This window comes from Momordica charantia (genome assembly GCF_013281855.1).
Source record: "Momordica charantia cultivar OHB3-1 chromosome 11 unlocalized genomic scaffold, Mcharantia_2.0 BLBB01000011.1, whole genome shotgun sequence".
Lineage (NCBI taxonomy): Eukaryota > Viridiplantae > Streptophyta > Magnoliopsida > Cucurbitales > Cucurbitaceae > Momordica > Momordica charantia.
The window spans coordinates 6,422,519-6,435,001 of NW_028275159.1; the positions used below are offsets into that span (position 1 = coordinate 6,422,519).

Consider the following 12,483-nt stretch of genomic DNA (forward strand, 5'->3'; position numbering starts at 1 on the left):
CGAGTCCAAGTATGGTTCACTTTAGATTTTGTCGGAATAATTACAATTTTATCATATGACAAAATATTTTGCCTGGGAACCAATCACTAATAGTGATCTGTTAATGATAAGTATGCTAATGTACTTCCTATAATCAATATTGTTGTCTCAAAGATAACCTCAAAGATAACCTCTTCTGAAGTGTTGAGAACAAGGGACTCGAACTCACAATCTCTTGGTTTGAGGTATATACCAATTACCGTTTGAGCTGTACTAACTTTGACCGATTAGTCTCTTCAACATTCATCGAGTTTTTTTTTCCCTTTTCTCCAAGGAAAGACTAGCGAGGAGATTCTTAAAAAAAAAAGACTTTTCCTATTAACTATTTTGAGCCACACTATATAAATCATATACAAGGTGCAAATTTTTTTCCTATGTAACAAATTTACAATATGGCAATCAGTTTTCCCACCTATTATATATATATATTTTTTTTTGAAATCCGTGTGTCCGGACCAGCTTGCGCACATTTCGACTAATCACGGGTCAACCGCCTAACCCTACTACACTCGTAGGATATTAAATCCTAGGTAGGTGGCCAGTTTTCTCACCTATTATAGTTTCGCGGGTCAACCGCCTAACCCTACTACATTTGGTTGACAAGGTAACTCGTAAGATATTAAATCCTAGGTAGGTGGCCAGTTTTCCCACCTATTATAGTTTTTCCAAAATATTACCGTCGAGTGACGAACCCTTAAACCCGTGCTAGGGACTGCTAATCTAAGACCTAACATTACAAATTTGTCAATAAGATTTTTTAAAGTTTCTAATGGAAAGAGATGGAATCCTTACAATTATATATTTCTAAAGAAGAAAGAAGATTGACATAAAATGAGCAGGAGCAAAGCTTCGACTCACTCCAATATATACAGACACATGCGCACGTGATGGGTGATGAACAATTCAATGATAATGTTCTTGCAAAACTATACCAAACAATTAAGAGGATCTGGAATCTATAAAAATTCCTATTTCTTTTTCTGGTTTGTGTGTATGAATAATACATGCTAATGCTATATTGCTATGCTTATATATTCTGTTACACAAGTCTGCGAGCGAGCCACTTTTCTGTCCTCAAGGTAAGAAGACAGTCCTTTCGTTTTGAAGAAAACTATATGGCATATTCTTGTGTTAAGCTACTTTCCAAGGTTTCTTACACAAGAAATCATGAGGAAAGGAAGGTGACAACTGACCAGAAGTGAAGATCTAGAAAAGCCAATGCTTTCGTCTAGGCGTTCTCGAGGGAAGATCTGCACGAAGATCCAGTAGAAGAAATCTAAGCCACTCATCAGCAAGAAAAGCTAATGGAACAGAAAAAAACCAGGTGAATCTAACTAGGTATGTCACCTCCACTGGCATACAGCGAATTATAATGCACTTCACACCAAAAGCTAAGCCAAAGTTCTGCCAAGATGAAAGGGTTGCCAAAATTAGATTATACAGAGAGGCCTGACTAATTTAGATAATGTCTCAATCAATGTCCTTAAATTGTGATGCAGATATATGCTATTACGTATTACGCTCAATTGTATAACTGATATGGAACTGAAATCTTTACCTTTGTTGGGATTATTGTCTTTGGGAAGGATCTCAATGTAACAGGTGTCTCGGAAAGATGTGACTAAACAGATCTTTGCAGCAAACTACAAATTAATATGAAATCAATAGTCACGGAATAAACTATAATAATAGAGCATTAAAACGACAGAAACAATATCGACTTGGCTAAGATGGAAGGAAATAGAGGAACATTAATCATCCGACATTATAAGTTGGAAAGTAGGAAACTCCTCAAGATATTGAGGGAAATAGAGGAACATATGCTCACACACAAAAGATGTTGAGGGAAAGAGAAAAAAAAAAAGGAAATCCACCTGCACATGTTTTTATATTAACCTTTAGGACATTTAAACATGACAGAGAATACAAGATGATCTTTCGGTGAACAAAGGCAGCATACAAGGTTTCAAGTATTAGATATTTATAAAATAATTTTGTACACCTAATGCCAAATTGTATCTTTCAACCCCAACTCCCAGCAGTGCAACAAGAATTCATAAAAAGGAGTTTCATAGCAGATACAAAAGAACAAGCATTCAACTCACTCTGTCTGCAGCTGCTTGTAGAGTAACATGATCTCCCCATTCCCCTGATCTAGTGAAAAACAAAGTTCTATGTTAAAATTGAACACATTACTCAATTCAGAAGACCAGCTATGCCATCTTGAAAGGGGAGAAGTCGATAAGCATAGTCATAGATAACTAACTTTTTCATCTTCTTGAGGTAGCTTTTGTACTTCATTGGAACATAGCCTTCATATATTTTTCTGAATTTCTTTAACTGAAGTGGGAGGAAAACAGGAAAATGTGAAATAAGAAAAGTATGGAAAGTATGCTTTTTAGCTATTTCCCACAAGTAAACCGAGACTAGGTTGAAGTATGATGGAAAAAAGGGGAGGTACTGAAAAAATGGATCTGTATTAAAAGCTATGCCACATGAAGTGCAGGCTATTGGTCTGACAATATTTCAAACTTATGCAAGAATGGTGTTCAATAAAATTAACTGCATAAGTTAATTTGATATACATTGCGATAAACACAACTCAACTAGAAACTGGATAGTGATGCAAAGGAATTAGTAACAGAAAACCAGTAACATTTTCTGTTATTCTGTCTCATACCAAGTTTGGGAAGGGAAGCAGTCGAAATTGTGGGTGAAATTTGCAAAAGGTAAGTTGATTTCCTCCCACAACCTTCGAGTCTCAATCATTCTTTTGTAATCCCTACTTTTCAAGAATAAGACTACTACTACAATAGTGCAGCTATTCGAAGAGATTCTCTCAAGTCAAATTCCTACTAATGCAATTTCATTCTTATTCAGAAGATCTGCAGAAACTTCTAAATTGGGTTGGATAAAAAAATCAAATGCGATCATCTCCATTAACACCCTTCTACATACCATTCTAGGGTCCAAATGGAAGCTAGCATATGGTGCTTTTCAAGGTTGTAAGGAATCAAAGATTATATGGGATAACTTGAAATATTTTGTATATTTATTAATTGAATCTAGACTTATTTCACTGGCTATCAACTCCAAAGAATTTAGAACCAAAGCTTATAGAATATCAATATTCTATGATTACTTCTAAAACATTAACCTTGACCTCAAAGACATTTAAGTTCACCCAAGGTAATATTAAGATACCTATGGTGCTTGGAATAAAGACAGACAGACCTCCATTACATAAGCACGCGTCTCACATATAACATAAATCCCTTAATAAACATTTATCATTCTCTTTTTGATATTAATGATTGTCCGGGCCAGATTATGCACACCTCGACTAATCTCACGGGACAACCGTTTGGGCCTACTAGATTTGGTTGCCAAGATAACTTGTAGGATATTAAATCTTAGGTAGGTGGCCACTATGGTTTAAACCTATTTCCTCTAAACCATTTACTATCTATATTGGACCTATTGACCAGGTCAAACCATGATGGTTGATAACCATTCATCAAATTCTAGAAACATTTATTTTAACCAACATTCATCACAAAATCTAAGGCGACGACAGTGATTGAACAGTCTAAATGATTATACACATCAGTAGAGTTCAATTATACCTGTTTGATGACTGCTCTTCTTACATGCTTGTGGTAATCAGGATTTCGAAATAACTGATCTGCCAATGCCCGAAACTATTAATACATAAAAAAAGATATATGTTATTTGAAACATCATGAGATGAATGAACAACAAAATTCAGGATAATTATAAGTTTCAATACAAAAAGATATTGACAAGAAGTAGTTAAGACCTGGCAATTCCCATCACCTTCCATCTGTAGCTCCGCTAAACCATATGTGACCAGTCTGTTTTTATTTTTTTTTAAGAAAAGGACTCTGTTACATAAGCTACATTGTATGCACATCAAAGGACAAGGTACAGTAAGTCAAAGTTAAATGTCAATTCTTCAGGCAATAGAATTAATGGCTACCGTCATTTCTTTAGCATGAGATTGTTCCTTGAAGTTAACTTTCTTGGATGTCGCACTTGATAGAAAATCAATACCTTTCTGAGAGCCGCTCATGGTCTAAGGTTGCATCATTCACGTTTGGTATCTCTCCATTAACCCGAGGAGTATGCTGCCATGATCATAATAAATCAGCACTTTTAATAATGATAACCTTCCAGAACTTTGTAAATCTCAGAGAATAATGCATGGAATTTTTTTTTCATTACAGATTGAAGGTGGATATAAATAAATACACAAGTACAGGTGCGCCCAATTGATGGTATCATTATAAAGATTAATCTAACGCAGCAAAAAGTTGCTGTCAAATTGTAAAAGCTCTGCAGCAACATACAGTTGCTATACTAAAAGTAATATAAATGATATCAAGACAAGTGACAATACTTATGATATACAGTTACACCAGAACAATGAAGTCTCAGGTATCCTAGTGGCATCACTCCATGCCTGGTGGTGATCTTATACTCAAGATCAGAGAGAACTTCAAAGAACTTGACCAGACTGCGGGATTTCCCCAGTGGGAAAGATATGAAAAGCTATCAATAACAATCTAGAAGTCCTAATTCCCATGTAAGTATCAATACCCATGACCTTATGCAAAAAAGGGTTCCTTTCAGCTCGACCTCCCCAGGATGGTGCTCTGTGTAAAAGGGATTTGGACTTCCAAGGACATCTTTTCAACACTTGCTCAATTGCTAGAAATTTCTAGAATTTCTTGCTCCACGGTTCACGGTTACAATCAGTGGGTGGCTCTCCCCATCGACATCAACAACCTTCTCTCCTTATTCCTTGAAGACCACCCTTTTGGAAGAGACAGGAAGATTGTATGGCTTCAATTTTGATAGCTTTCTTTTCCTTTTGTGGCTTAAGAAAAACAATGGAGTCTTACAAGAAGGAAAAGCCTCTCAATAAAAGACTATGCCATTTTTGTAGCCTTTTGTGGGGTAAATGTTATGTCCCTTCCAGTACTTACAGTTTAAATTCTATTTGTGCTGCTTGAAAGATTTTTTCCTAACTTCCATGGCTTGGAGTTTGGCTACCTTCCCTCTTCAGTTTTTAATTTCATACCATCAACAAAATTACTTTGACTAAGAAAATCCACAAATCTTTAGTTCTACCTTCAATGAACTTGCAGCTTTCATGTTCGGGAACAGTTCACCCAATTTGTTAATTACCCAACTAAAACTGAAATCTACCGTTTTTTTCTTTTATGAAAGAGGATTCAAATGACCACATTAAAATTCAATAGAACCTTGCATTCACAACATATATAACAAGAGTAAAATCATCCAATCAATGCAGCAATTAACAAAATAGAAAGAAGTTCGTACAGGGATGGAATCCAGATGAGAGAGTCTCTTCCCAAGCTTGTTATCAAACTTCGAGTTTTCTTCCTCTGCCAAGATTCTAGCAATTGTATGATCATCCTCAGTGTCCTGGAAGCTGCTATTCAAACTCGAACTTGAGCTTTCAGTCATATTACCTTGAGAACCACGAGTTGCTAGAGAGAGAAAGTAATCTGGATTAGAGAAATAATTCATGTCAAAGAAAACTTGTCTGAGCTCATTATAAGTTGATTGACCCCCATGTAGCAAAAAATTAATTGCATTTATTTGCCTCTCTTTGCGTAAGGAACAATTGTAATGAAAAAAGATTACAGAAGAAAGAGGGGGCTGAAAATTTAACCCGACCTATTAGCTAAAGAGATGAGATTACAAAAAGTGTTCCACATTCCCAAACCTGTATCTATCTCCCTTCCTAAGAGCTAATAAAATTTCAAATTCCCAACTTTCCAAGGCTTTCACAAGTGGCAACTGGCAGAGACCGAAGTCATCCAGATGACTCTAGGCTCACAATATCACAAATTTAAGAAAACGACTTATAAATTGATGCTTAAAACAGATAAACAATACTTGGAAGCATTTTTTTTTATGCAAACGCTAGAAACAATTTGGAAAGGGAAAGCATCCATCTGGCAAATCAAACTTCATAAGAATCAATAAACTTTGTTCAAGATCCATCCTATGTTGCCAACGAAACGAGAAAGAGAGGCCAAAAGCTAAAATCCAGTCAAATACATGTCAATCAGTGATGCTCATCTATATCCATTACTTATCACTTCGTCCATGAATCAAGCCACCTGTCTGGTTTCTGCGCAATATTGAGATAGATCAAAAGAGAAATCGCACCTTAAATTCTTTCAGTAGTTATCAACCCTAGTAAATCGAATGCACCACAAATTTCGCTATCCTAAAATGCGACAGAATTTTCTCACCAACCAGAGCAAGCTACGAAGGCAAGCAAAAAGCCAATAATTAAAAATATGTGATAACCAAAATCAAAATAACCTCAACCGAGGGGCGGATTAGAATACCTGGAATCCAAATCGGAAGCAATTCAAGTAAGATCGAGCTAATTTGCTGCTGAGAAAATCAATGGGTTTCTAAGCTAACACTCCCGCGGTTGCGGGTGAATTTTGCCAAAATCTCACAATAAAACCTCGACTAATCCTTCAACTTGACATAAATTAAATTTAGTAACGCAAAACGGAAGAGCCAAATTCTTCCACTTTCTGTTCAGTCGTTTCCCGGCGGCCAAACACAGGTTAATGAAGCTTAAGCTGAAGAAAATGCGACCAACAAGAAGAGTTGCCAATTGGGACAAAGTCTTCTAATTTTTTTACGTGTACGTACTTAAAAATTAAATTTGAGCATCGTTAAAAAAAAAAATAATAAATTAAATTAAATTTTATGTTTAAACTTTAAATACATTTTTGGTCTCGGGTTTGTTTCACTTTGATTTTTGAATATTTTTTTTCTTTAAAGTTTATTTTGATCCACTATCATTTTAATTTTTATACTTTGAACGTTTGTCTTGATATTTGTACTTTTTAAAATGATTAATTTTATTCTTATTTTAACATAAATTTTACCTACAATGAACTATCATAAATTTTTTCTTTTTTCTTTTGATAAAATGAACTATCATAGAATTATGATAAAAAGAAATGATATAAAAATGAAAATAAAGGGATCGAAATAATCACTTTTTTAAAATATAGGACCAAAATAAATGTTTGAAAAATTTAGAGACTAAAATAAAAAGTAGAGAGATGAAAATAATATTTAAATAAAAAAGTTCCAATTTATGTTTCCAATTTGATACAAAAAGTTTGAAAAATTATATTTGGGTCCGACTAATTTTAGTTAGTTCTAGATTCTGTCGCTACTGTTAAAACATTTAATAAAAAAATTTCCCGAATAATTATTTTCTGATGTTTGTGAATTAAAATGTTCAAATATTTTCTTTGACCACTGAACACGCTTTGAATTTTATTTCTTTTCAATTTTAAAATAAATGAGGTATAATATGTATATTCTCGTATTTATATCGATAAGGTACTAATTTTACGTAGATGTTAAAGTTTTCAAAGTCAAAAAGAAAGTTCTGTTATGTTTAATTCACGTGCACTTTTTAATTATACTGTGACTACTCGTTATTTGCTTGTAATTTATTCTTAATCAAACTAAATATCAATAATAATTAAATATTAATTTTTTGTCGACATTTTCAATTATCTATGAATTCGACAAAGATTGAATTAACTTGTAAAAAATTGACGAAATAAAAAAATATCACTGAAAATATATGACTATTATTTTCATTATTATTTAAATCTTAACTTATTAAAATTGGTAAAATATTTTTATTTGTTAAATTTAGATAATTTTTATGGTCCAGAAATATTCATCGACATTTTGATATTTTTATAAAATTGAGATCTCGATGTATTTTAAACTTGGACAATAACATCACTTTTAGCACAAAGTGATGATAAAAACAAATCATATATTAAAAGATTATGATCGGCCACAAATCATGTTATATGACTGGTCTAACGACATGTGAATGCAGCACTTCAAACACATGATTCAACAAACATTGATATTTAAGGAAACTGTAAAGAGAAAAGAGATAATAAAAGAATTGAGCGAAGTTTTTTCTATCTCTAAAACTCAAAAAATGAACCACCTATCTATGAGACTATTTGTTAGCCAGTTATAAAGATTGTTGTATTTTTTATAAAAGGATATATCCTTTTTATATAAAGTTATGTCATAAAAAGTTATAAAAAATATTTTATTCAATAAATTCCAACTTGCAAAACACTTTTTAGTTTTTTTTTTTTTTACTTTTTCTTTTTCCTTCTAAAACATTCATAAATCACTTTTATATACCTAGGATAAGTTTGAGTAGAAAGTGCTTCTAAGGGAGACAAGAAATGATTCAAATCTTTTCAAAAAGCACTTTTAAACAACAATAATATTTACATATTGATGGGAGGTTGAACTTTAGTGGGAAGCTTTTGTGTGTCGATGTTGAGATCATTAGTGAAGGCTGTAAAGTTGGAGTTGATTGTGCAATTGGCCTCCTCTCCCATTGCCCTCTCATGAAGCTTCATCAGCCTCTCCTTCATCTCATCTCCCTCCATCACTTTCCTCACTCCTTCCTCAACCTCTTTCTCTCCAAATCCATTCAGCTTCAACCCAATCCTCCACACTTTCACCACATATCCACAGTTGAGAAACTGGTCGCCGGCCACCGGAAAACACAGCAGCCGCTTCCGGCACTCTATCGCCTCCATGATCGAGTTCCACCCGCAGTGAGTCAGATAACAACCGACCGCTCTGTGCCTCAAAATCTCCCTTTGAGGAGCCCAAGATACTAGTCTCCCATAGCTCCCAACCTAGTATAGGAGAATATGAATAAATCAAGTTCTGAAATATTTGTAATGTTGCTTTCTTTCTCATTAATATCGATCGTTTAAATTCTAAGTTGATAGAGATTGTCAAGAACGTGAAATACATGATTATATACTATAGCATAGTTAAACGTTCTATTAGATTAGAGTTGTACTCCAATCCTATAATGTCATTTCTTCTCTCGTTAACATTCGCACGTTGATTTGTGATAATTTTCAAGAAATTATATTTTTCAGTTGACTTGACAAGATAAAAGACTTCTCTTTATGGAAAAAGAAAATCACCACTAATAGGTACGATTAGGAAAATATTGTTCATTTTCAACCTTACAAACACTATCACTTTTACCATCTCACCTTCTCATCTAAAGAAGTGAGACTCAAGCATTTCATAGTCAAACTAAAGTTAATTAATTTTGACAAAGACGAGTGAAATGTGGAAAATATAGAAATGTTGTCAAATTTTTAATAACGGTGACCATAGATAGACATTAATCAGCGAGACTAAGATATTGATGGATAGGAAATAAAAGTAGAAAAAGAGATTTTTTTTTGTCCTGTATATACTTAAAAAACTGAAATTTTGACGGGAGTCGGTTTAAGAGTACCTTGTGAGTGAAGCCAATGGGCAAGCCATGTCGCCAATTGGGTCTGAGAACCCAGATGAATGGGGTTCGGAGGGCGAGAAGCGCCATGGCCAAGCTTCTCACTTTGGATTCACCGATTGGGCTGACCCAGCTGCCGAACGAGATGTACACCACCGAGTCAGAGCTCTGTTTCTCCAGCCACTGCAGGCAGCTGCCGTCTTCTTCCCAGAATGTGGGCGTTTTGGCCGGACTCGAGTGGCGGCTCAGAGGCCCGACCAGAAACACGGCGGCGCCGGAGCTACTTTTGGGCGTGGGGATCAGCTCTTCTACTTCCGGGAAGGAATTTACGAGGAGCCATTTCAGGGACTTGGCTCGAGCCATGGTTCTGATCCAGAATTCGAACCTCCCTTTTCTTGCCGACGAAGTTCCGATCAGCCATGGCAGTTCTTCAGCCGATAGCAGCGGCTCGTTCGGAACGCGCCGTTTTGATCCCCCCTCTACTGGACTTCCTGCTATGTTAATGTCATCGGTGGTTCAGATTTCCCCAATTCAAATAATAATTAAAATAAAACAAAAAAATTGAAATTTTTATTTTTTTATTTTTCTTTGGAGAGAAGATAAATACTTTAACGTAGACTACCATTAATTTTTTTAAAAAAAAATAGGTGAGAAAGAATGTGGAAATGGATATTATTTTTAGTTTTTTTCTTTTTCTTTTTATTATAATTTTTTATAGTAGTTAGCAAAAAGAATAGGAGTTATATACTATTCTAGATCCCTTCATCAAAATTAATTAAAAATGTCACATCATTTTAAATTAAATTCTGAGAGCTAAAGAGTCGTCAATGATTATAATTTTGGAAACGTATCTTGAAAAGATCAAGAAACAAATTAAATTTCTTCTCTTATTTACTACGACACCTTAATTATTGATACACGTCCATTTGATAAATAGATCGAAATTTTCGTTCAACAACTAGCCGGATTGGATTATTTGTGCCCTCTTGTTATTAATGGGATCAGGGATAATACTTCCAACAATAACTATATGGAAGAGTTGGTTCCGACTAGTAAAAAATACTTCCCTCCTTGCAACTGCATCATTGAAATGAAAGCACAAATAAATGGTACCGACGATTTATGTATTAGTTCCAGAAGAACGAAGAAAAAAGAAATGTTTCGTAATTAACGGAAACAAAAGATAAAGATTTTTTTTTAATAAGGTTCAACTCATGATGAAACAAGAAATACTTGTACATGGATTTTGAAAATAAGAACTTAAAAGAGAGAGATGAAATTATAGTATGAATTAAAGTAATTATAATCCAAACCCAAAATCCATGGATTAAAACAAAGAGTAGAGCTGACCTGTATGAGAAGAAATAAAGCCGTTTTGGACCATGTTAGGAATAGCAGAAATCAAGCGATAGGTGGCGAACATGGCCGGCCAAAACCCGGCCACCGGCACTCCGAGCTCTCTTCCGACTCTGATGGCCGACGAAGCAAGCAAATCCACCACCATACCAGCAACGCCGCCGCCGAGGTCGCCGAGAAGCCGCTTGAGGTGGGCTGGCATGGCGGTTTCTAGGACGGTCTCGACGGCGAAGAAGTCACGCTGCGTGTCGTCGTCGAGACCGTCGGCTGGTATGGAAATGAAGAGAATATGTTGATGGGTAGGGGATGAAATTTGGCGATGGATGTAGTTGGGAGTGAGGAGGATGGGGAGGAAGCCATGGCGATGAAAGGCAGTGGCGAGCATGAGCATGGGAGTGACGTGGCCCTGAGCTGGATATGGAACCAATATCACTTTTGGCTTCTCTGAGAAAACTTTCATGTCTCACATTCACTCTATCAATATCTCTATCCAATTCCACAAAAACTACACCACAAAATGCCAATATATAGGAGTGGGATGGTGTGGGGGTCATATTAAACATGTGACATATATATATATACTTTTTTTTCTTTATCTGCATTTCTCTACCTGGACGGATTCATATAACTTTTTATTTCAGGAGGAAAAATACTTGGGGATCAAATCTTGTCATGGTCACCAATTAAAAATTGACGATTTATTATTTTTCTTTAAAAAAAAGGTAATATTCAATGGTGATAGGACAAAATTAATTCTTACGGTTAATGAGCCAAATATTTTCCTATAAGGAGCACTAATTCATATAAAGGTAATTTTAGTCATATTCTCTATATGTTTTGACGTGATTTGTTGGATAAGAAGTTCGGCTAATTTATAAAAAGAATGAAGCTTGAAATTAACAAGCAGAAGAGTTATGGTTTTTCTATTTCTACCATCAACTGATAAAATTTTCCATTCAATATATAATATCAAGAAAAAAAATCAAATTTAAAAGAAGAAATTGAAGCAAAAATTATAATGTTATTGTTATTATATATATATATATATATTCTTTAAAAGAAATAAATATATGTAATTAGCATATACCTCAAATCAAGAGGTTATGAGTTCGATCCTCACCCCCATGTTGTACTGAAATACAAAAAAAAATTAACAAAAACAATATATCCATTCAAGAAATATGGAAAATTTACTGTATGTTTATCCATTATATACATTACATAGTAAAAGTATTATATATATGTACATAAAAGGAAATATATGACAAATTTATCATATATAACCGAGTAAAATTTGACCACAAAAAGAGTTTGATGAGCCGATAGGCAATTTTATAGAAAATATTTGGCTCCTTATCAAGTCGTTCATCATCACCATATTAAATGTTTTTCAATAAATTTTCTGAGTCTAACTTGTCCCTCCTAAATATTTGAAAATTAGGACATAGAAACGTGAAAACAAATTTTTTTAAAAAAAAAAATGAGTTGTCAAATTTTCACTAGTGATAATAACATGATTTGATTGAAAATTTAACTAATAGGTAACTTATTAGCCACAAAATTAAAACTTTACTTAGAAATTATAAATATTAATTTGGTGTACATGAAATATTTTAATAAATAGTAAAAATGGATGAATTGATTGATTGGATGGATTCAAAATTGAATTATTAATCGTTTATACA

At 34.2% G+C, this 12,483-nt stretch overlaps 2 protein-coding genes across 12 annotated transcripts; both read right to left on the bottom strand.

Annotated features, from left to right (window-relative positions):
• Window positions 1-929: 929 nt before the first annotated feature.
• Window positions 930-6,752, bottom strand: LOC111009122 (Cysteine proteinases superfamily protein). Of its 10 annotated transcripts, none has more exons than XM_088119476.1 (11): window positions 6,450-6,751; window positions 6,265-6,363; window positions 5,407-5,576; window positions 4,114-4,187; window positions 3,860-3,956; window positions 3,666-3,740; window positions 2,306-2,379; window positions 2,145-2,193; window positions 1,598-1,682; window positions 1,387-1,443; window positions 930-1,315 (listed from the first exon to the last, which is right to left on the bottom strand). In XM_088119476.1, exons 3-11 carry the CDS (start codon window positions 5,551-5,553, stop codon window positions 1,176-1,178), a joined length of 798 nt encoding a protein of 265 aa, XP_087975602.1. In that variant the 5' UTR covers window positions 5,554-5,576; window positions 6,265-6,363; window positions 6,450-6,751; the 3' UTR covers window positions 930-1,175. The 10 variants fall into 10 exon arrangements, with proteins under 10 accessions (XP_087975602.1, XP_087975603.1, XP_087975604.1 ...); XM_088119477.1 differs by having other exon boundaries at window positions 5,407-5,594; XM_088119478.1 differs by having other exon boundaries at window positions 6,154-6,363.
• Window positions 6,753-8,349: 1,597 nt separating this feature from the next.
• Window positions 8,350-11,312, bottom strand: LOC111021592 (UDP-Glycosyltransferase superfamily protein). Of its 2 annotated transcripts, none has more exons than XM_088119412.1 (3): window positions 10,793-11,312; window positions 9,446-9,936; window positions 8,350-8,822 (listed from the first exon to the last, which is right to left on the bottom strand). In XM_088119412.1, exons 1-3 carry the CDS (start codon window positions 11,256-11,258, stop codon window positions 8,403-8,405), a joined length of 1,377 nt encoding a protein of 458 aa, XP_087975538.1. In that variant the 5' UTR covers window positions 11,259-11,312; the 3' UTR covers window positions 8,350-8,402. The 2 variants fall into 2 exon arrangements, with proteins under 2 accessions (XP_087975538.1, XP_022154325.1); XM_022298633.2 differs by having other exon boundaries at window positions 9,446-9,933; window positions 10,793-11,267.
• Window positions 11,313-12,483: the final 1,171 nt, after the last annotated feature.

Coding starts and splice junctions, on each gene's coding strand:
- LOC111009122 (XM_088119479.1), bottom strand. CDS start 5,553: ATGACTGAAAGCTCAAGTTCGAGTTTGAATAGCAGCTTCCAGGACACT. Junction 3,741..3,859: donor AAGGTGATGGGAATTGCCAG/GTCTTAACTACT, acceptor ATGTATTAATAG/TTTCGGGCATTGGCAGATCA. Junction 1,316..1,386: donor TTCGCTGTATGCCAGTGGAG/GTGACATACCTA, acceptor TGAGTGGCTTAG/ATTTCTTCTACTGGATCTTC.
- LOC111021592 (XM_088119412.1), bottom strand. CDS start 11,258: ATGAAAGTTTTCTCAGAGAAGCCAAAAGTGATATTGGTTCCATATCCA. Junction 9,937..10,792: donor CTTTATTTCTTCTCATACAG/GTCAGCTCTACT, acceptor ACATTAACATAG/CAGGAAGTCCAGTAGAGGGG. Junction 8,823..9,445: donor CCATTGGCTTCACTCACAAG/GTACTCTTAAAC, acceptor CTCCTATACTAG/GTTGGGAGCTATGGGAGACT.